Source organism: Falco peregrinus, chromosome 4 (genome assembly GCF_023634155.1).
Source record: "Falco peregrinus isolate bFalPer1 chromosome 4, bFalPer1.pri, whole genome shotgun sequence".
Taxonomy (NCBI): Eukaryota; Metazoa; Chordata; class Aves; order Falconiformes; family Falconidae; genus Falco; species Falco peregrinus.
In genome coordinates this window covers 109825357-109845477 of record NC_073724.1, presented here as the reverse complement: position 1 = coordinate 109845477, position 20121 = coordinate 109825357, and the positions used below count along the sequence as shown (strand labels likewise).

General features: G+C 44.5%; 1 protein-coding gene across 2 annotated transcripts in view; it reads right to left on the bottom strand.

Moving 5' to 3' along the window:
- Positions 1 to 5952: 5952 nt before the first annotated feature.
- Positions 5953 to 20121, bottom strand: part of SESN3 (sestrin 3) — a 44885-nt gene continuing 30716 nt past the window's right edge. For both annotated transcript variants that reach the window (XM_055802593.1, XM_055802594.1), the window contains exons 7-10: positions 17923 to 18038; positions 15342 to 15532; positions 14783 to 14927; positions 5953 to 13942 (exon numbers count right to left, since the gene is read on the bottom strand). In XM_055802593.1, coding sequence (XP_055658568.1) covers positions 13856 to 13942; positions 14783 to 14927; positions 15342 to 15532; positions 17923 to 18038 — 539 coding nt within the window. In that variant the 3' untranslated portion in view covers positions 5953 to 13855. The remainder of the gene's footprint in view (positions 13943 to 14782; positions 14928 to 15341; positions 15533 to 17922; positions 18039 to 20121) is intronic.

The window sequence follows — 20121 nt, the reverse complement described above, 5'->3', positions numbered from 1 at the left end:
ACTGCATTCACCCTGGGGCTGGACACCGACAACAGCAGAGGGACTCGGCAACCCCAGCAGCATGGCCCCTCGGTCACAGCCCCGGGCTCAGGTCCTCTGGGTCACACCTCTGCTGACATTGCACGTTTCAGAGCTGCTCTCCTCTGCATGGAGCTCCATCACAAGCTCCATACCTCCCTCTGGCCAGGGAGCTGCTCCAGCTCTGCAGGGAACTGAGCCACGCTTGTTCACAGGTTATCTCTGCAGCAAAGTCAGTGCCAGAAAAAGGAAAAAGTATTGGAAAATAAATACCAGTGTAACTTGTTTGGCCCGGAAGGATTGCCTGGGAGAAGGAGCGTGAGATGTGTCCGGGGTGTGCGTGTTAGCGAGATTGCAATCCTGCAGGTTTGGCATGGGATGATTTTTCTTCACTGCGTGGTCTCCCAGGCTGTTGGACTTACTTCGATTTGGGAATGGATCTCACACTGGGCAACATCTGCCATTGATTTCCACAGAACTGGTGTTTCCAGCCAAGCAGAAAAGCCTACAGTATTTCCAGCGGTGTTAGTGTTACAGCTGGTTGGAAAAACTCCAAGGAAATATATCCTGTCACAATGGGGTGATTTATCAAACAAGGTTCTTTTCATGGCAATTTGCCATTTTTAGTGGAAAAGATTTTCCAGGTCTGGGCTGGAACAAGGATGAGAATCATCCAAGAGCAGCCCAGGGTCTGGATTAGAGGTTTGGATGTGGACATTCAGCATCTGCTCCTGCCTAAAGCCAAGCCTGGCATGTGAACATGGCCGTCTCTATCTCAGAGAAGTCCCCTTACAGCCATGGTCCATCTTAGCATGTGTCTCATTTTCTCCCATTTCTAAGGGTGAAAAAAAAAAACTGTTTCCCTTCCAAAAATACTGAAATTGCAACCATCTTCCTGGGAGGCAGAAGCCATTTTCCACTGAGCCAGCTGCAAATTTGCCTGCAAAACTGAAGCAGTGGCTTCAAATTCCTCCACAGTATCATCTTTATTGATAACTTGATGTTTTAAATTAATTTAACATGGTGGAGGATGGACATTTGGAGCAGATGGCACTGCATGTTTAAGGCTGTGATGTTGTAGATTTTGCCAAATCTCCCAGTGCCTGCTAGTAGAATATGGTTGTGGACCAAAGCCACAAGCTGCAGCAGGTGGGCAGGATAATGCTAATGGGCAGGGGAGGAACCATGGGAGCTCCTCACTGGTGGGAGAAGAGCAGCAGATGGATGGGATGTTTCAAACTAGATTTAAAGAAGAAATTTTTTACGATGAGTGTGGTGAAATACTGGCACAGGTTGCCCAGAGAGGTGGTAGATGCCCCATCCCTGGAAACATTCATGGTCAGGTTGGATGGGGCTCTGAGAAACCTGATCTAGTTGGAGATGTCCCTGCTCGTTGCAGGGGGTTGGGCTAGATGGCCGCTAAAGGTCCACGCCAATGCAAACCATTCTATGATTCTATGAAACCAAGTGGCTGCTAGCTAAACAGTGAACGGTAGTGGCTGAGAAGTGGTTTCTGCTTGGTCCTGACACCAACAAGCTGCTGAGATGAGTGGAGCAGCTCCAGAGGGATGATACAATAGACTCAGGGAGACATCACTATCTGGATTTATCTCACTAGGCTTTCACCTGGGCACCTCAGCTGGATGCCTGAAGCTGGGGCCAGTGAAACTTTGCTGGGGTTGGTGGCTGATGGGGCTTGTCCCACCCATGAAGACCTCTGAGATGTCCATTGGCATGGTTCACCCAGATGATTGCACAGGTGGGATGGTCTTTCCCACAGCCCCTTAGAAGGCTCTTGGATCACTAAGTCTTTCCATGCAGCTAGGAATGATACCAGGGGCTGATGCCTCCTGAGTGTTGCTGGAAACAACGCCCAGTGATTGCAGCCGCATTTGGGTGGTGGCAGGGATTTGTGTGCGGTCCTGCTGCAACAGATGGGGTTAACCACGGTGCGTGCCTCAAACCTTGCAAGTTGGCCTGACCTGTGTGGAGTGAGCCCATCCCCCAAAGAACTGGGCCACAATTTTTTGAGTTCACGGAAAACATGCATATTTGTGGCGTGGCCGATCGCATCCTTCACCCTCAGGCACCTGTGGGACATGTCTGTACACCTTTGCGCTGCAGGTGACAGCCTCTACTTGGACAAAAAAAACCCTGCACTCTGCAAAACTGAGATGAGTTACTTGGTGTGGAGCAAAGGGGCTGCCTTCTCGAGGGTGTTCGAGACCACGAAGCCCAGTGGCTACAGAAGAAGTTTGAACGGTAACAATTAGCATCCTGGTGTCAGACAGGTGCAAACGATCTCTGAGGCTCATGGTCCCACCAGTAGACCAGTAAAGGGTGACAGCTCATATGCTGGGTGCCATTAAGGACCGGCTCTCAGGCTCCAGCGATGGATGATAGCTTTGTCCATCCCCCAGATACTGTAATGCCACAGATTACACCCCCCCACCACCTCCCCAACCCAATCAGAGGGAGGTTTGGTGGGGTGGGATGTATCTGGGAGCCTGGTACCTGTCTATTTCTCTCAGGAGCATATTCATAGTCTCACACTTTCTCCATCACCTGTTCCCCCCTGTGAGCAGCTGCAGCCGCTCAGCACTAAGCACCTTCCTGCAACATGCCCTACTGCTGCTACTGGCATGCCCAGGGACGCAGCACTGGTGCTGGACCTCTGTGGTGGTGGGGATTCACACTCAGGTCTACTAATTAGAGTGGTAAGGATGCCTCCAGCTGAGCTGCTCTTCCCGTTTTTTTGCAAAAATTGCATTTTTCTTTTTTTTTTTTTTTTTTTTCCACAGGAGAATCTGAAAGAAAACCCCTAGGGGTTAGTTTAAATCTAATAACATTTTCAGCGGATCTTTTCAGCATCACTGTGCTGTATTGCAGATGTGAGCTGGAGGTTAATCTCCTGCTAGCTGAACGTCTGACGTGAAGGATGGAGGCGGATCAGGCTCCCCCAGGAGATGATTCAGGGCAGATGTCACCCTCTGGTGGACTCTCTCCATCTCTTCATCGGTTGCTGAGGAAGCCAAGAGAGTCTAGCTAGGTAATTTAGCAAGACAAATTAAAATTACAAGTCTGTATTCAGGCAGCAGCGTCTCCCCAGCCCAGCTCTTCTCTTCCCCCCCTGGTGCTCTCAGTTCATCACGAGAGGCACGAGGCCGTGAGGACAACGTGGCAGAGGTGGCCTGGGCTGGAGCTAAACCTTCTTCTGTGGGGTCGCACGCTGGGGCAGCAGCAAAGTGCTGGGGAAGTCGTTCCTGGGCAAGTCAGCACTGAACATTGCAGGTCATGACTGCTAAACCACTTTGTTTGGGGCTGAAATCACATTTTGCTGTATTTTTTGTGTCCAGTTTTTGACAACGTTTTATTCCCTGGACATGCTGATACTCTTTATCACCAGCCCCAGGCATGAGGAGGAGGAGGAGGAGGAGGAGGAGGAGGAGGAGGGCATCCTTCTGCAAAAGCACTTTCTTGCAGGTTGGAAATATTTAAGTTTGGCTCCAATGAACTGAAGAAAGCCTGAGGACACCAAAGCATGTGTGGAGGATGCAGAGGGTAGGTTTTAATTTAGCAGTAAATACAAATCCAGTGAATATCTTCTTTTAAGCATTGAAAAGCTTACAAAAAATCAGCGATATTTACATGAGCTCGTTAGTGGGCTGAGTGATGTTATTTATAACATCTATAATTATAGCCTCCGCTCTGCTGTCCAGGTGTCTCACCAGATTGCTCCATCATGATTAAATTAAAAGTTATTGGGGGGAGTTTCTATGCTCCCTTGTGGCCTGTAATTTGGGCTAGTTTAGCGTGCAGTGTTGAAATCAAGTCACGTTGCTGGTGGGTGCACTTCAGCAGCAATTAATGCAAACGTTTGGGAGAGGACCCACCAGTGGCCCCACACGGGGGCCCAGGGCTGGTCACCATTTCTTCCCAGTACCACGACACAAGGAGCCTGAGGTGATGCTGTGAAGAGGCGAAGGAGACCCCAGTAGAAGCTGAAATCCGACCTGAGGGATGTGGGCTTGCTCCAGCTGTGCGTGGGCACCCCATCTGGGCTTGCAGTGGCATACGGCTGCTGCTCCTGGTTTGTTGGCTCTGCCTGGGAGGCTGGGGTGGCCATGCTCCCGGCTGATGCCACTCGTGGGGCACACTGGGGTGTCTCCCCATGCTCCCTGAGCCTGGGAAGGGACAAGGAGGGGTTTGGGGTCAGCCCAGCCGGGTCTCCCCAAGGACACGCTGCCCGTGCAGGTTGCCCACCCTTCCCGCAGGCACAGCCCTTCCCTCGATCACATGCACCTGTGGGGTGCGGGGGGATTGTCTCTGGCCACCCGGTGCGTGCACATAAGCATCCCTGTGACTCAGTCCCTCTGCCACCGTGTGTGGGTTTCTGGGTTTCTCCAGCCACGTGCAGCATTTCAGGGTGAGCTGGAGCAGGAGGTGGTGGGTGTGCGGCTCGATGGCGGCAGAGCCGTGGTGGCCCCAGAGGGTGGTCAAGGCGAAAGTCCAGCCAATCTCCCAACACACAGAGATGTTTTTGGCTTTGGCTTTCCTGGGAGGGACTGGCCGGAGAGGTGAGGACGTGGTGCAGGGCAAGGCTGGGGTGCCAGGGCAGAGGGGCTGCCTTCTGCCTGCTCTGGGTCCCCCCTCAGCGCTCACGCCACACACTCAGTGACAGCGCAGGGACCAAAACCAGGGCCGGGCTTGCTTGAGGAGGGCACTGTCTTGCCCTGCTGCTTGCCTGTCCTGTGGGACCCTTAGGAAGTAAAGCAGGAGATCCACAGCAGCCCTGGGCTTTGGGGAATATTGCAAGTTTTGGATCTTTTTCACAAGGTTGTTGGCAACACAGTCACCCTCCCTCCAGTCCAGAGCCGCACCGGCACCTGGCGGTGACAGCTGCTGTGCCCGTAAGGGTATGGGAAGCTCTGCCTGGACCCAAGGTGATCGGTATTTTCAGTATTTTGAAACTCCCACTAAAAGCAAGCAAGTACTTAATGTATTTACAGATTTTACTTAACGTGTATTTTTAAAGGGCAGGATGAAGCTGAACCAGCTGAAGGTGCCAGCAGGTAACGGTCATGCTGTGACAGCCCTTGGTCACAGCCCTCCTCAGGGCACACACCAGCCCTACCAGAACTGGAAATGGGCTTTCTGGGTTTGTCTGGGGGTTATTTTCATCGCAGGGTGAGGGGAGGCCAGGCTGGCTGAGCACCCAGCAGTGGGAGGGTAAGACACACCAAAACCACCCCAGGTCCATGGCTTGTGTTAACTGCTTTTGTCTTTTTGGGGGGACATGAGCATCTCTCCCAGGACACCCCCCCTTGTGATCCCCCAGCACTCTGCCACCCTCCCCCGGGGGCTGGATGGGGCAGACAGCAGGACTGCGGGGGCTTGGGGGGCAACTGAGCTGCTAGGCAAGCTTGGCACTGCCCCGAGCCAGCACCCTCGGCGCACACCTCGTCTCTCCTTCGCGTTTCCTTCATTGTTTTACAGCCCTCACCCTCTTCTGCTCTGGGGCTCCCTCAGGGCTCCCTGGAAGATGGAGCAGCTCCTGGTGCATCCCACCGCCCGTGGCTTTCACAAAACATTGCTCCAAGAGGAAGGTGACAAGCCCGGTACAAAGAGCAAGCATCACGATGCCCATCGCCCCCTCCCTCATCACAGACAACTGCCTGTTTAAAAGACACTCCCTTTGGCAAGTGCTATAAATTTCAGGACCTATGTTCACACAGATTAAATAGAATTATTACCTATATTATCTACATATAGATTAAATAATTTATATATATTAAACAATACACAGATTAAAAGCCAGGACAAAGGTATGGAGGAAAATGACAGTTCCAGGGCTGGATCTTGTCCTGAAACATGGGATGCTCTGCTCCAGAGGTGTGTTCCCCAGCATGCAGCAAATGATGCTCGAACAGGAGACAGGTTTTATCCATTTTATTTAACCAATGAAATTCCTACTGATAACAATGAAAGTAATTTCAGCAAGTATAAATGTGATACAGTTTTAAACAAACCCCATTGTTCCGTACCTATAAATAGATTTTTCAAAACCTCATAAAAAGTGCAGATTTATGAATTGCTGTTAAAATGTTAATACATGATTCCTTTGTTTAAAAATGCGTTTTGTCTCTTAACTCACAAAAAAAGAAGTTCCTTCTGCATCTGTTCAGATAAATTCAAGTCGGGTAACTTAAAAACTAACAAAAGTCACACACACACAAAAAAATAAATCCATCCCACTAGTCAGTCTGTCCTCTGCAAAAAAAACAAACAACAAAACCCAACAAAAAAAAAAATTGAAAAAACCCAAACAAAACCCAACCAGCAACAACAGAAAAAAATAAATGATAAAAGCTGCTGTGGAAACCCACAGTAAGCTCCTAGCAGCTGCCTCACCTTGCAGGCAAGCCTCCTGCGAAAGCATGGAACCCATGGCTTATCTCTGGAGCTCAGGGCAGGTGGTGGCCTGGGAGGCAGGACAGGTGATGTGCCACCCGCCTGTAGGGATGCTGTAGGGACCATGGGACCCACAGAGCTACCATGCTTCCCCGCTTTGTGGTGGTGGGATGGAGCAGCAGAATCAGAGCTTTGTCCTTAATCTTCCACCCCTGACCACCCGTGCGGCCAGGGCGGCAGGAGGCAAGAAGCTGACAGCTGCCGGCCTGGGGCTGGGTACAATTTACCCGCTGGCCAGAGGGTGAGAGGTGGGAGATGTGACAAAACGCCACCTTTCCTGGGCACTGCCCTGCCCTGCCTGCTGCCAAGGGGGCTCAGACCCACAGCTGCCAACGGGGAGCCGACGCCACTTCTTACCCCCAATGTGCCGGGCCCTGCAGACAGCAAATCAAGGGCTAATTTTTGCACTCAACAGAGGCTTGGAAGCTTTTCAGCTGCAGAAATGCTGTGCCCATGTTTCTGGTCCAGCAGCTGGTCCGTCCATCCCTCGCACGCTGGCAAGGCTCACGTCTGCCCTGTGCACCAGCCAGTGGCAGGCTTATGGGCACGGGGGGGCTGAAACCCACGCCAGATCCCGGCCTTCCTGGCGTCTGGGTCCAAATGCAGCCAAACGCAGGGCGGCCGTGCAGCTCGGACCGTGCTTTTTGCAGAGAGGGGGCTCAGCTCACCCATGGTCAGGAGAGGTCTGCGGGTGCACCTCCCTGTATCTACAGTGGTATTTCATCTACAGCAGGGTCTGTTTAGCAAGAGCAGTTTAAAGTGGCTATGTTTATCAAGTTTGCTACTTTATGAATTAAAAAATTAAAAAAAAAACCCAAACAACAAAACAAAAAACCAAACCCCAACAACTATAAATACAAAGACTCTCACACACCAGACACTTGCAGCCTGCGTGACTCATAAACCGCATCAATATTTCTGTTAAAAAGCTTATTCTACTTAAAACTATACATAGTACAAGAGACTGAAAAGTGGCAGTTGTGTACGGGCACGCTGCCTGCCCCAGGGTGGCCCACAGTCAGGTGCTCCCTAAAAAATCAAGGAGTTACAGTAACACGGCACAGGACTGCAAAGCCGATCACAGCTTCTGCTTACACTGCATACGAAGTACCAAGGGGAACACAAAAAAGAACTGGTGTTAATACTGATGGATTAAAGAGTAACTATAAAGATCAAAACAGACGTTCACAGCATGCTACATATATTGCTCACAAACGTTTCTTTTTTTTTTTTTTAAAAAAAGGCTAATACGAAACAAGGAGTTGGCAGTCTGATTTTCAGTTATGTCGGATAGAAGGATAAAGCATATACATTCATTGTGTGGCTTTCCAGCAAAAGGAGGAAAGGGTAAAACTGAGAGATTTCAAGTTTACAAAATTTCTATTTTTTTAAGCTACAGTTTATATCCAGTTCCAGTCACAGCCGTGAAAAGATTTCCGACTGTGTCGCCTTGCGGAGTCCAAGAGCCGTAGCCTAATTATTATTCCCCTAAAAGCAGCCGCATCCCTGCCACCCTGAGCACGCGGCAGCCGGGCTGGCAGGAAGAGGTCTGGGTCTGGTGGCACAATATGAGCATGAAGTGGGCAACGAGGAACAGTTCTGGACCACGCGCCTTTGGATCTGCTGCTGTCGCTGCCCCCCCAGACCCCTCAGCTGGAGACACAATGCTTGGCGATTCACCCACTTCGTCTCAAAACTACCTTCAAAGGGCTGATGGGAACAAGAAAATGTAATTGCACAGCGGCACGTTCTTCTCGGGCAGAAGCGAACAGTTCCCAGGAAGGGTCCCAGCTCTTGCCCAGCTACAGAAGCCCTCTGGACACCTGGTAAGGAGGTGTCTCCACCATGTCCCCTAGGCGCAGACATACACAAGAACCTCTCAGACACATCAGTGAAGTTTCTGACCAACCGACCAACGTATCAACTCCTCCTGTGCTAGTTGTGTCCCCTCGAGAGCACCTGTGGTCTGCACCTTCTAACGCCGACAGTGTGGCTTGCTCCCCGCAATTAGTATATTAATGGGTATCTTCAGTACCACCTCTAACTACCATCAGGAATGACAGCAGAATTCAGATTTCTGTTTTCCACGAGCCCTGATGACACTTGGTACCCGTGAGAACATCCAACCCTGCCTATGTCTCCGCAGCCACTCCATGCCACATGTTTGGATTTATCCCACAGATAAGTGAAAAACCCAAATCCACTTGTTCCAGAGGCTGGTCACTGTCTGCCCGGCTACAAGGAACCCGAGAAGCTGCCAACCCAACAACCCTGTAAGGCTGCCTGGCACAAGAGGACCTCAAATCCCCCATTAGATGTCCCTCAAAGAAACCATGCTGCATGGCTGAACAGCTCAAGCATGGGGAGTTTTGCCAAAGAAAGGCTTTCCTTAGTGGATCCACTGGATTATTACTCCAACTCCAGAGATGGGATCTGACACGCTACTGGCAAATGCTACCTAAATGTAAGCAAGTACTGAGTGTCATCCTCACGAACGAAAACGTAGAATTTTCCTGTCCAGAAATAACCTAAAATGGCAATTAAGTGTTTCTGACCCTCTGAACTCAACAGCAAATGGTGATACAGGAACCTAGCACTGTTTCACAAGGTTAAGGCTAGGAGGTTCTCCATGCATGACTGCTAGGGGTTGTGAGTTGAGAAGATAGGAAGCACTTGATGCAGGGTGGTGGTGGTTGGAAAATGACCATTTTTGCCTCTGGTCACTGCCCCAGCAGGATTAAATGTTTGCAAGAGAGACCTATGTGTGTTGGGGGAACAGCAGCATGACCGCATGCTAGGACGTGCTCTAAGGGACAAGTTAACACTGATCAAGATGCTCCTAAAGTTTCCTCATACTACTGTGCTCTCTCCATCTCCCACACCTGTGATCTATGCAGCAGGTATGAAATGTTAAATTCATTTGGAGATAAAAATTTTCATTTACGATTCCCAAATGTGGAAAAGCTGGTGGATGCATCTCTTCAGACAAACATAGTGTTGGGGGACATTAGGGAGGATAAATCTGAAGTTCAGATAGTAACTGACATTTTCATCCAGCTCTTGGAATGACTGCTAACGGCAAACCAATTCCTACATCTTTATGTTCAGATCAGCTCCGAGAAAGTTCATTTACAATGAATCCATCTCCTTTGCCTTCCTTTTGTGCAACATCACCCCTTATTTACGGGAGGAGGATCCAAACCTCTAAGGAAAGTAACTGAAAGAACATCACTTGAAATCAAGAAGATCTGGAATATTTCTTTCTGGCCAAAACTTTTTAGTTCAGCCACAAGCTATCCACTCGCTACTGCCAATAAATCTCTGCAAGTAGAGGTTAAATAATCCAGTTCTTCTAAAAGGGAGTCCAAACTCTGGAACATGAGCCTGAAATGCATGCCTATGTTCATGGAAAACATACATGCAAGAGAAACATCGAGAACCTGTTCTGCAAGAGTAGCAACTTACAGTTTAACTGCTTTGGGAGAGGTTTCTCTAAGCCTACATTAAGCCCCCAGAACAACCCACTTCACTAACAATCGCTGCAAATCACATGGATCTGCCACACATTACTCCTTTAATCTCTATGGAAACTGATTTTATTCTATGGAATTTAGGCAACTAAGTATCTTTAAAAATCTGACTCAAAAATGCAAGTGGGCACCTTGTAGGTTTTATGCTAAATGCCTAGGTGCTTAAATTCCCACTGAAATTTAGGTAACTAGCTGCTTTTTCCAAATCCTATGAAAACACCTATCAGCATCACTACGAACAAAAATACTTTTGAAGAATTTGGTGCTTTGACCTTCTGCACTCAAGTAACAGAGAAGCAAAATGTTTTCCTTTTTGTTCTGATCTGTTCTAAATTTATAGAGATCTACATTTGTAACTGTTTACAATCACCGATTTATCTGTCCTTAAGGCTTTTTTAATACATAGGAAGAGCTGACAGTGGCAATTCTGTGACTCTTAAGTCTGAAGATACATCCTTTTCATTTTAGTGAAGGCTTTAGGAGAAAGAATGTATGTTTCAGTTCAGTCTTGATGAAAATAAACTCATCTCCAGCTCACCAAAATTCTCATACGATACCACAATGCTAGCTTTAGTAGTTATCTGCACAAACCCTGCCCTAGTTTAAAATGGTTTCTGTTCCTGTATGATGGCACTCTTGTAACGTTCGGCTGCAGGCAGAGTGTTCTGGGAAATGCAAATGCTTTCTCCAATCAGCATTTCTTCACTGCATTACCCAAAAAATGGAGGAATTTCAGCAAGAATGTACTCTATTGCAATACACATCTTGAAGCAATTCTGCAATGACAAGAAGCTGTCCATGCTCAAAAGCTCTGTTCCCTACTTGCAGCATTCCCTGTGCTAGCTGGTTAATTTGTGCCTACCAAGTTTCCTCTTCAGCAGACAGGAGACCGTACACTTTGTTTTTATGTTGGTCACAGCTGGGATTTTGTGGGCTAACATTAATGCTGGCAAATATCAATTCCAACAAAGGAACACAGAGGGAGAGTACCTACACTTCCAATGATTACAGTGCTCTTAAGAATAACGAATAAAGTGTGAAAATTCACATTCATGAGTGCTTTAAAAATGCAAAAAAATCCAAGAACACTTGCACATTAAAATTTGGCACAGTGGGAGCCTAAAACGTGCATAAAGTGTATGGTAGAGTTGTCTGACTTTAAATACCTATTCTGAACAAACACCTATCAAAAATCATAAATTTGAGTATAAAACCCAGGCTATATATAAATTGTTACACTGTAAATGCAATACTTTGGGGAAAAAAAAAAGCCATGTGGAAAAAATTTCCAGAAGTTTCAAGTTTGCATTTAATATTGAAAAAAACAGAGGAATTGCAAACCAGTTTACAATGACATTTCCTACTGTGGAATGTCTTCCAGGCCATATGTGACTTGATATGGCACGTTAAAAAAAAGAAATCACTGGCTTACTACAAATTTTATGAAGCAATCCATTTATGGTTTCTGTATTTCAAATCTGCTCACGTACTTTGCTCAGAAGGCATTTGAGCTGGCAAGTATATTTCATACGGAAAGAAGTAAAGGCACTCATGTTTCCAAACATAAAACTCAACCTACCTTAAAAGTCTTGCACTTCTGAAGGGAAACTAAGCCGTTGTGTTAAGTTACCTGAATCTAGTTTCATCTCCTTTCCAGAGCTCAACCGTGCTTCTTGAGAACTACTTGACTTTTCAAAGCAAAGGAATTTGAAGTAGTACTGTACAGTTCCCATCACTTGAAAAAAGCAAAAGTATTGCATGAAAACTTCTCTCAGCAGAACTGTTTTATGCACAAAAGCCATCAGGTATGGCCACTACAGCCACAAGAGGGAGGAAAAAGTATCATTACAACTCAGAAAGTTAAGTTAACCTAAGTTCATACATAGAGCATCTCAATGCTTCTGAGAAATCTTTGCAGTTAGCTACACAAGATAAATAAATCTGATGTTTTACCCAATGCTCTCTCTAGAAGAGAGTCCAATGCTGTCTATTGGGTATTCTTCTAAACAGCCAACGTTACATTAAAAAAAAATATTACTGGTTTCTTCCTCAAAGGGTTTTCACATGCAGGGTCTGCAGTTTGAAAGTGCAGAAAAGTGTACAATCATTTAGCTTTCCAATTAAAGCGAAAAAAACAACATGCGAAGTCACAGCAAGGTATCAGGAAAAGGGAAGAAAAGAGAAAACTAACTTTAGTAGCGTACTGGTCCATGATTTTGTCAATGGAAAGTGTTAAGATATGACTGACAGTATCTTTTATAAAACTATTCTCCAATCACCAATGAAAAAAAATGCTGTATCAACTTCTACAATCCAATGGAACATTAAAAATAAACCTATCCAGTTAGTTTTGAATGTATGCAACAGAAATAAAGGTCACCCTCCTCAACGAAATATGGAAAGTCCAAACCAACGGACAAAGTTGAAGCAGTGACAACTTGCATCCTACTGGGTAAGTTTAAGCATCTCTTTAGGCACTTCACTGGTTCATTAAATGCAATACAAAATAAAGCTATAAATATCAACATTTTGTGCTCTTAAAAATTAGTCAAAAGCAACAGAAAACAGCACAAAAGTGTGACATTTTTGGCAGCTTATTTCTTCCCTTCCCCAATATTACCAGTTGTCCAAGAATGCTTTGTTTTGGGGATGCTTTGGCATCTCAGTATCAGGTTGTCTCAAGCCGTAAAAGCTAAAACAAAACTGCTAGGCCTTAGACAATAAAGAAATTTGGTTTTGAAATTTCTTTATGGCTATATAAGAAGGACACTTTAGCAGTGGCATGATAGGGAAAAAAGCTTGCTTTCTTTTTAAATATTGCACTTTTCTTTTGTTCACTCACACTAATGCATAGAAACTTTTTAAACTTTGAATATTAAAATTTCATGCTATGAAAAAGTTATGGGAAATAAATTTCTATACATCCAATATGAAAGAACAGATATGCTAGCCTTCCTTTACTTTCCTTAGTCAAAACACTGAGAAAGAAGAGAGTGCAAAAAAACCCACAACCCTATTTTTGGTCAGCCTGTGTATTAACTTTATAGGTGCCAACTAAACATATAGCAACATGTGATGAGCATGGATATTGTGAGGACAACTGAGGGTGACTGTCAGTACAACAAGATTGTGCATGACTGAAACACAGTAAATGTGGCTGAAATGGCAAATCGTGAGGCCTCTTCTCTTGGGAAGGGGCACAACAAAGCAGATGAATTTTGCACTTCAGTAGCATGCCGTAGGGTTTATCATGATTAACTTCACATTAAAGTGTGCTCAATGTTTGCATTCACATCTCACACCACCTTCAATTGCTGTAGTAAGACAGTGACTGGCAAGCAGTTTCCAGGAGACACAGAAGAATCCAGTGGGCAATTCAATGCAACGCAGCCTGCGCGTCTCTGTCACAAGTCACGACATGGTGGTATGTTCTCAGGACAGGCAAAACCAACCTTCTGCTGGACTCCACTAATCTGAAAAATGATTGCTTGGAAAAAGAAGTTTTAAGCACTTCACTCCAGTGCTTAAAGAACAAAGCGCTAGGATTGGATATAATAAAAACAGTTTCAGGATCCTGACCATTGTGCAGAAATCCAGCCGGAAACAATGCAGAGTAGTGCTCCTCAGTGTTACTTTTGTTATCATTAGTAATGTTAAGCATCAAGAAAATAAAACACGTCATTGCACATTACAGCCGTCAAGAAGCACGGCTAAACTTTGACACTAGAGAATTGAATAACCTGATGCTACATCACAAACAGCTTCTGGTGTGTATCTATTTTGAAAGGTCTTTACATACTCAGTAAAAACTCCTTTACTCCTGCCCAGCGAATGCTTCAGGTTAAGTGACGAGTTATGGCACGAAGGGCATACAGAAGTTCGGCTTGCATACGAGCTTCCATTAGAAGTAGATTGACATGAACCTGTTAAAAATTAAATCAGCCATTTAGTTCACCTCTGGACGCAACACCATTTATTCTTTTAGGCTGTAACTTCTAACCCTTAGTTAAGTATTGCTGCAAGAGACTATGTCCTCTCTCTCTGTACCCCGCCACAGGACTTCAGTTCCTCTTGAGACAGCTGTGTAGTACACCAATACTAGACAACACCCTAGGACTGCAAGGAACTAGCCTCAACTGCTACTTTAAGCAATCTTCCATTTGAGAAGTCCCAATAAAACCATTTTTGTATCCTAATGGTATTGTTTATGAAATATATTTGGTTTTCTTTACTATGTGTAACTGCTATACGGGAGTGCAGAATAAGGAATAGTTCACATGCCAGATAGGCTAGCAGGCACATAAGCACTGAATCCTGGTCAGGAAGCATTTAATGTGCATTTCTGAAGACACACTGACATTTTTATTAATGAAAAATACCATAAAGATTTTACATATATATAAAAATATATATACACACACATGTACGTGTATGAGTTAATGTCTTTTTTGATCCCCAGATCCCAAGTATTGGCACAGTTGACCACTTCTCCATTCCCCAGTTTATCCAATTCTCTATTACAGCTGTCAGTTTAATTTTATGGAGAAGTCACTCAAAATAGTAACAACAAAAAGAATCAGTATTTCCAGTACACTGAGAAGTATTTTTGTACAACTGATATCCAACACTCAATGAATTAATCTCATTTGTTTTTCTCTGGTTAAAAACAGTTTGACACATACTGCTATTTTTAGGTATTGCTGTGTTTTCATTTTTAAACAGCATGGTGGTCTCTGAAGCCAGTTTAGCTTTGAAATATGTACCTTCTCCGAGTGCTTGAACTGACGCCAGTAACTATCGTACATGCGCTTGGTAGTTCTCTCTGGGTAGCAGGTCACTGTCTTTATGTAAACCTTCAGGCTGCGTTCAAGTAATTGATTAACTTCTCCATAATCATAGTCATCATACCTAAGGAACACAGGCAATCATTCTCTTGGATGTTAAGTTTTTAAAAGCATGGTCTTTTCAGCATTATGCTCTTAAGTTTGGGAATTGGAGCCTTTATTATACACACTAGAAAACCACCTGCTAAAAGGATCTGAAAGGCTTAGCACTAGGACACTGTCTTTTCTGAACAAAGGATACAGGCTGGCTTCAGAGAAAACCTTTCTGTAATAATCCTCACCCTGATCCATAATAATTTTCTCCAATGGAAGCGGAAGTTATACTGACATGCCAGCAAAACCACTCCAGCCTCCAGACTGAGGTACCACTTCCACTTTAACACCCTGAGTCTAAAATCATGCTTTTCACATGGTTCGCTTTCCGTTCTGTTTACACAGTTCATAATGCACTCCAAAGTCAGGGGATTTTCATCCATACCTGATTCCATACATACAGTGGACATAGTTAAATAAAGCTCTTCTTAGCGTAGTTGTATCAACATCTTCATGCGTTGCCATAGTGTTATATGTGAGGTTATATACCATCCGAAACTTCTCATCAAGGAGATGCCCAATATCAGAATAAAGCCTGTTTACAAGGGAAAAGCCATGATTTTCCCAGGTATAGTCCTGCAGGAAGAGAAGGAAATATATAAATGTACAAATGAAATGAACTCGCTAGCTGATTCCCCCTATAGCTCAACAGCTTTTGTTGTCTGCTAGTTACAGCTTTATTCTCTGCAAAAAATTTACATTTTGAATCCTTCATCCATATCACCTGCTCTGTTCCCCCAGGCTTCCTGGCAATGAATACCACACCTCCAGCTGGATATCATTAGCCTACAGGAGAAAAAAACCAAACTTCTGAGTGTTGAGGCAATTTTCCACTGTCTGCTATGCCACTCCAACCACTGCCATTCTATGTGGGATGGAGTTTAAAAACTTGCTCCTCTTAGAGGCTTTCATGCTTAGCTCTGAGCAGAGATGGCAGTATTTACTTGAGCCAGGACGTACAATCATTGGGTAAAGTGCTGAACTGTCCTTGAACAAACTAATAAAATCCAGGCTGCTTTGGTCTTAGACAAGCACGTGGACTGCAAGGATAAAAGCTTGCCCGCTCATACCAGGAATAGGAAATCTTTGCAGAGTGGTGGCACCGCAGCATCAGAGAACAACCCTGCTTCAGAGCACCACGCAACTGCTCTCCATGCTGCAGTTACACAGAACATGTTAGTCTGCCACATCCTCAGCAAGGTGTTCAATCACTCAATCACTGATGCCATCTTTACAATGGAGGGCATCATCTCCATGTCCTTCCTGTGTCTGGCTGTTTTCAAAAGGTACTGCTGGGCAAGGGTCCTCACCCAGGCACTTCAGAGCACGTCTACTGGACTGAGCCCGATTAGGATAGTGGAGAAGAGTAGGCAGGGCAGTACTCAGCTGCCTGACAGAGGCATTCAGCGACTCTGAAACAGGCCACAACATCACATTTGGCTTCCAGCTGCCTGTCCGAAAGACCGTAAGGCTTGTGAGAAATACGCCATACCTACCAGCCCTGTACAGGTGTCCCGGACACCTGGGGCATCACAAAAGGCTCTGAAAGCCAGAAGACCCAGGATGGAAAAAAAGTTTATTAATGGCAGTTGTTACATACCAACAATGAAAAAGGAAAAAAAAAAGTTTAAAGACGTTCTGCTATGTATGGATTACCTTTTTCTATTCCTAAATTTAAATCCAGAGAGATAAAGGCCATCTTGTTTTATCAGAATAAGGATTAGATTTATTGCAGGGGTTTGTGACGCTACTGCAATTTAAATAGCATTAACGGCAGAGCATTTGGGAAGCTGTGTGTATATACATCAAACTGCTTAAGAGCAGGACATACTAATAAAGTTAAATCAAAGTGACTCCCCTGAATGTAGGCCAGAAGCTGTCCTGTTTATTTAAGAGTAGAGATGTTTTGGTTCCAATTTCAACTTCTGTAGAGCTTTTTTCCATGGGAGCCTGCTGCTCCTAAAGTACTTAAGCAGAATGTTTGATTTACAGGCACTGACTCTGCCTTATTCTTTTTGGCAGTATCTACCTACTTCAGGCTCATATAAAGACCACAGAGTGAATTGTCCAGATCAGTGGAGACTGATATATAGCTAAATACATTTCCTGTGAATGGTAATGGATTCTTTATTTTATACACTTAGATACATCTTCTGACTATGGAGCTTTCCTGCACCTACTGTTTTTTTAATTCAAGTTCTTTTGATTTGGTTTAATATTTCTTCCATTGCTTACAATTTATTATTAAACTGCTGATTAATCTACTCTATAAACTGCAACAGAACCACTTAGAATGTTCCTCCTGTTATATATATTATGAAGTTCATGAGTCTGGTCATAGAAAAAGATGCCAATATGTATGACAATGTACAGGTAAAATGTACATGCTGTTCTTTCAATGGCACTAAAAAATTACATTCAAATATAAGCAAAAACTTTAGGAATCGTATTTAGGAACTCTTTCTTTCCCAACATTCAAAGTCCAGTGATATGGTGCATATATGAGAACGATACTCAGCAAATTGCTTTCACAGACATATACATATCTAGATATTGATAACCACTGGACAAAGAATACTTGGTAAAATGACAGGAATAAAACAAAGAGTTCTTCCAATGGATTTTTCTTCTATGAAATCTGGCGGGAAGTAAATATATTCTTTCTTTTCTACCCTTCACTTTTACTCCAGATTTAGTGATATGCTTTGTAGTTTTCAAACATTAATTCTGGTAGTAACTGGAGTAAGACTGAATGCCAAGTACTCCCTTGGCTGAGATTTACAAATAGTAAAAGACTCATCTCAGGTAGATTTATGGAAGCTTGCAAATTATTTAACAGACCAGGACAAGAAAAGGAACATGCAACAAACATGCCCCACTACAAACATTTCACTCTATTTGCCTTATTTGCCCTGTAGTGAGATATACAAACATTCTTTAAGTGAATATAATTTTAGAGATGGTACCTGAGCTCTGAATGTTGGCAGATGGTCTTCTCCTCGCCTTGCAAAGTCTTTGTACCCAAACCCAGGATCTTCAATATAGCGGGAGACATCTGTAGAAACTATTTCATCATCAAATGCTGTGAATAAAGCAGCAACATACTTTGTTTTAGGCTAGCCCATGACTTAGCACTGACTTCCAACTACTACTCTACTACAGCACTAGAGAACAATTTTAGAAGTTGTGCAAACGAAGAGTGTAGAGGAATGAAGGCAGTGGGTTGATTAGCATTGATAACATGCAGCTGTGGCCTTGCCTCAGCGGCAGTGGGTTGATTGACATGGATGATGTGCAGCTGTAGCTCATTCAGCTAAGTGGTTAAATAGCCCTGAGGAGGGTGGGGGAGGGGGTTGGATGGAGGAGGATTGGTGTGGTCTGTCCTCTGGAGGAAGGAAAAACAGCACACAGCATAGACAGTAGAATCTGACTGATGGTAAAGCCTTGTTGCAGCTTGATAGCTTGCTTGTACTGCAACAGAAGAGGGTGGTATGAAGGAAACACTGTAATCCCAGTCTGCTTGCTTGTACGGGATCCATCCCCTTTATTGAGCCAACTAAAAGTCAGCCTACACCAGACATCTAATGTACTTCTACAAAATGGGAAGAGATGGTCTAAACTTCTGTCTGGAGGTGTGCTCTTCTCTCTGTTGACTTCTGAGGGGGTCTTGGTATCTTAAATCAGGAAGATGAATCCCATTTGTGAAGTCATTGTGCTAGGATAAGAAACAGGGAAATGTACCCCTGACAAAGTGACTGCTATGCTGAGCAGATACGGCATCAGGAAATACACCAGCTCTGTTCTATAAACTGGAGTACGAGCAACCAGAAAGCAAAGCAACACTTCACTTGTAAATATCAGTTGAAGATTATATGAAAGCAAAGAGCGCTACAGTACATCAGGCTGAAATTCTGCCAGAAGCTCTAGTAACTAAGCATCTTCAAAGAGCTCCAAAATGTGTCACTAAGCAAGCACAGGTTCTCTATCAGGAATCAATCTTTCCCTCCCAAATAAACAGGTGGCTTGATTGTGTAACTACCTCTACAGAAGTTGACTACTGCATAGCTGACTGCATTTGACCCTGATGTTAAAATCCTGGGTTGCTTCCACATGCGTTGACAGAACAGTTGCCATATGTCTGCTGTTAACACCTTGAAAATTCAGTTAATCTAAGAATTGCAGAACTGCTTTATCTCCTCTTTGCCTCATTAAACAATCAAAACATGGCTGTGTAGGAAGAAGCTTGCACAGCATCTGCTACAGCAAATCCTCAGTGAAGAATAAAAAACCTGCGTACACACACACTCCCCTGACAAGGACTGAATTTCATGAAAAGGTAGAGGCTCGACCCATAGAGACTCCTCAAACCCAAACCAGCAAAAGGCAAAAAGGGAGGAAAGTCAACAAAACCATCAGCAATTCCATCAAAAAAACCCTTCTGTCCCAAACAACACCTCTTCCTTATACACCTAAAGTTGCAGAAACCCACGGAAATCCCAATTTGACAATGAAACTGCAATGGGCATCCATTTACCCACACTGTTGATACTGTCTGACCAAATCAAAACAGAGCAAGAATGGACAATGCCCATTTCTTAAAATCCAGCCATGAAGTTGCTGGACCTATCTTCTTTTCAGAGCATGTTCCTGGAGAGCCACAAAACAATCTCCCTGTTGATCCACCATACATTCTTCCTCCCTTCTGGGCTCAGTGCAAAAAAACTTAGATAATATTCAGACACATTTGGTCCGGAGCTGCTGTGGTCTGAATTCACAGTGTCAGTAAACTGTGAAGCATTTTAGAGGTAACTGCTTAAAAAGACACAAGCTATCATCTTCGCTCTACTATAGGCTCTACTATAAGGAAATGGTTGGAAATTCTTACTGTCTTAATAGTATTCTTTCTTTGAACACTTTCTTCAGAAAAAAACCCCACCCTCCTGTCTATAGAAAACAGATTTCATTGTGTTTTCATTGTATTGTTAGAGATGAAGGCCTCCAGAGCACATGAAAAATACTGGAGAAGAGGCTTTCAGCTCAGAATTTTGAGCATTATTTAAGAATTTTTTTTAAAAAACTAAGAATCTCTATCACAGCACAGGCAGTGGAACAGCACAATGTTATGATCACTCAGAATGGCAAGTTAGAAATGTCCTTTCCAGGTG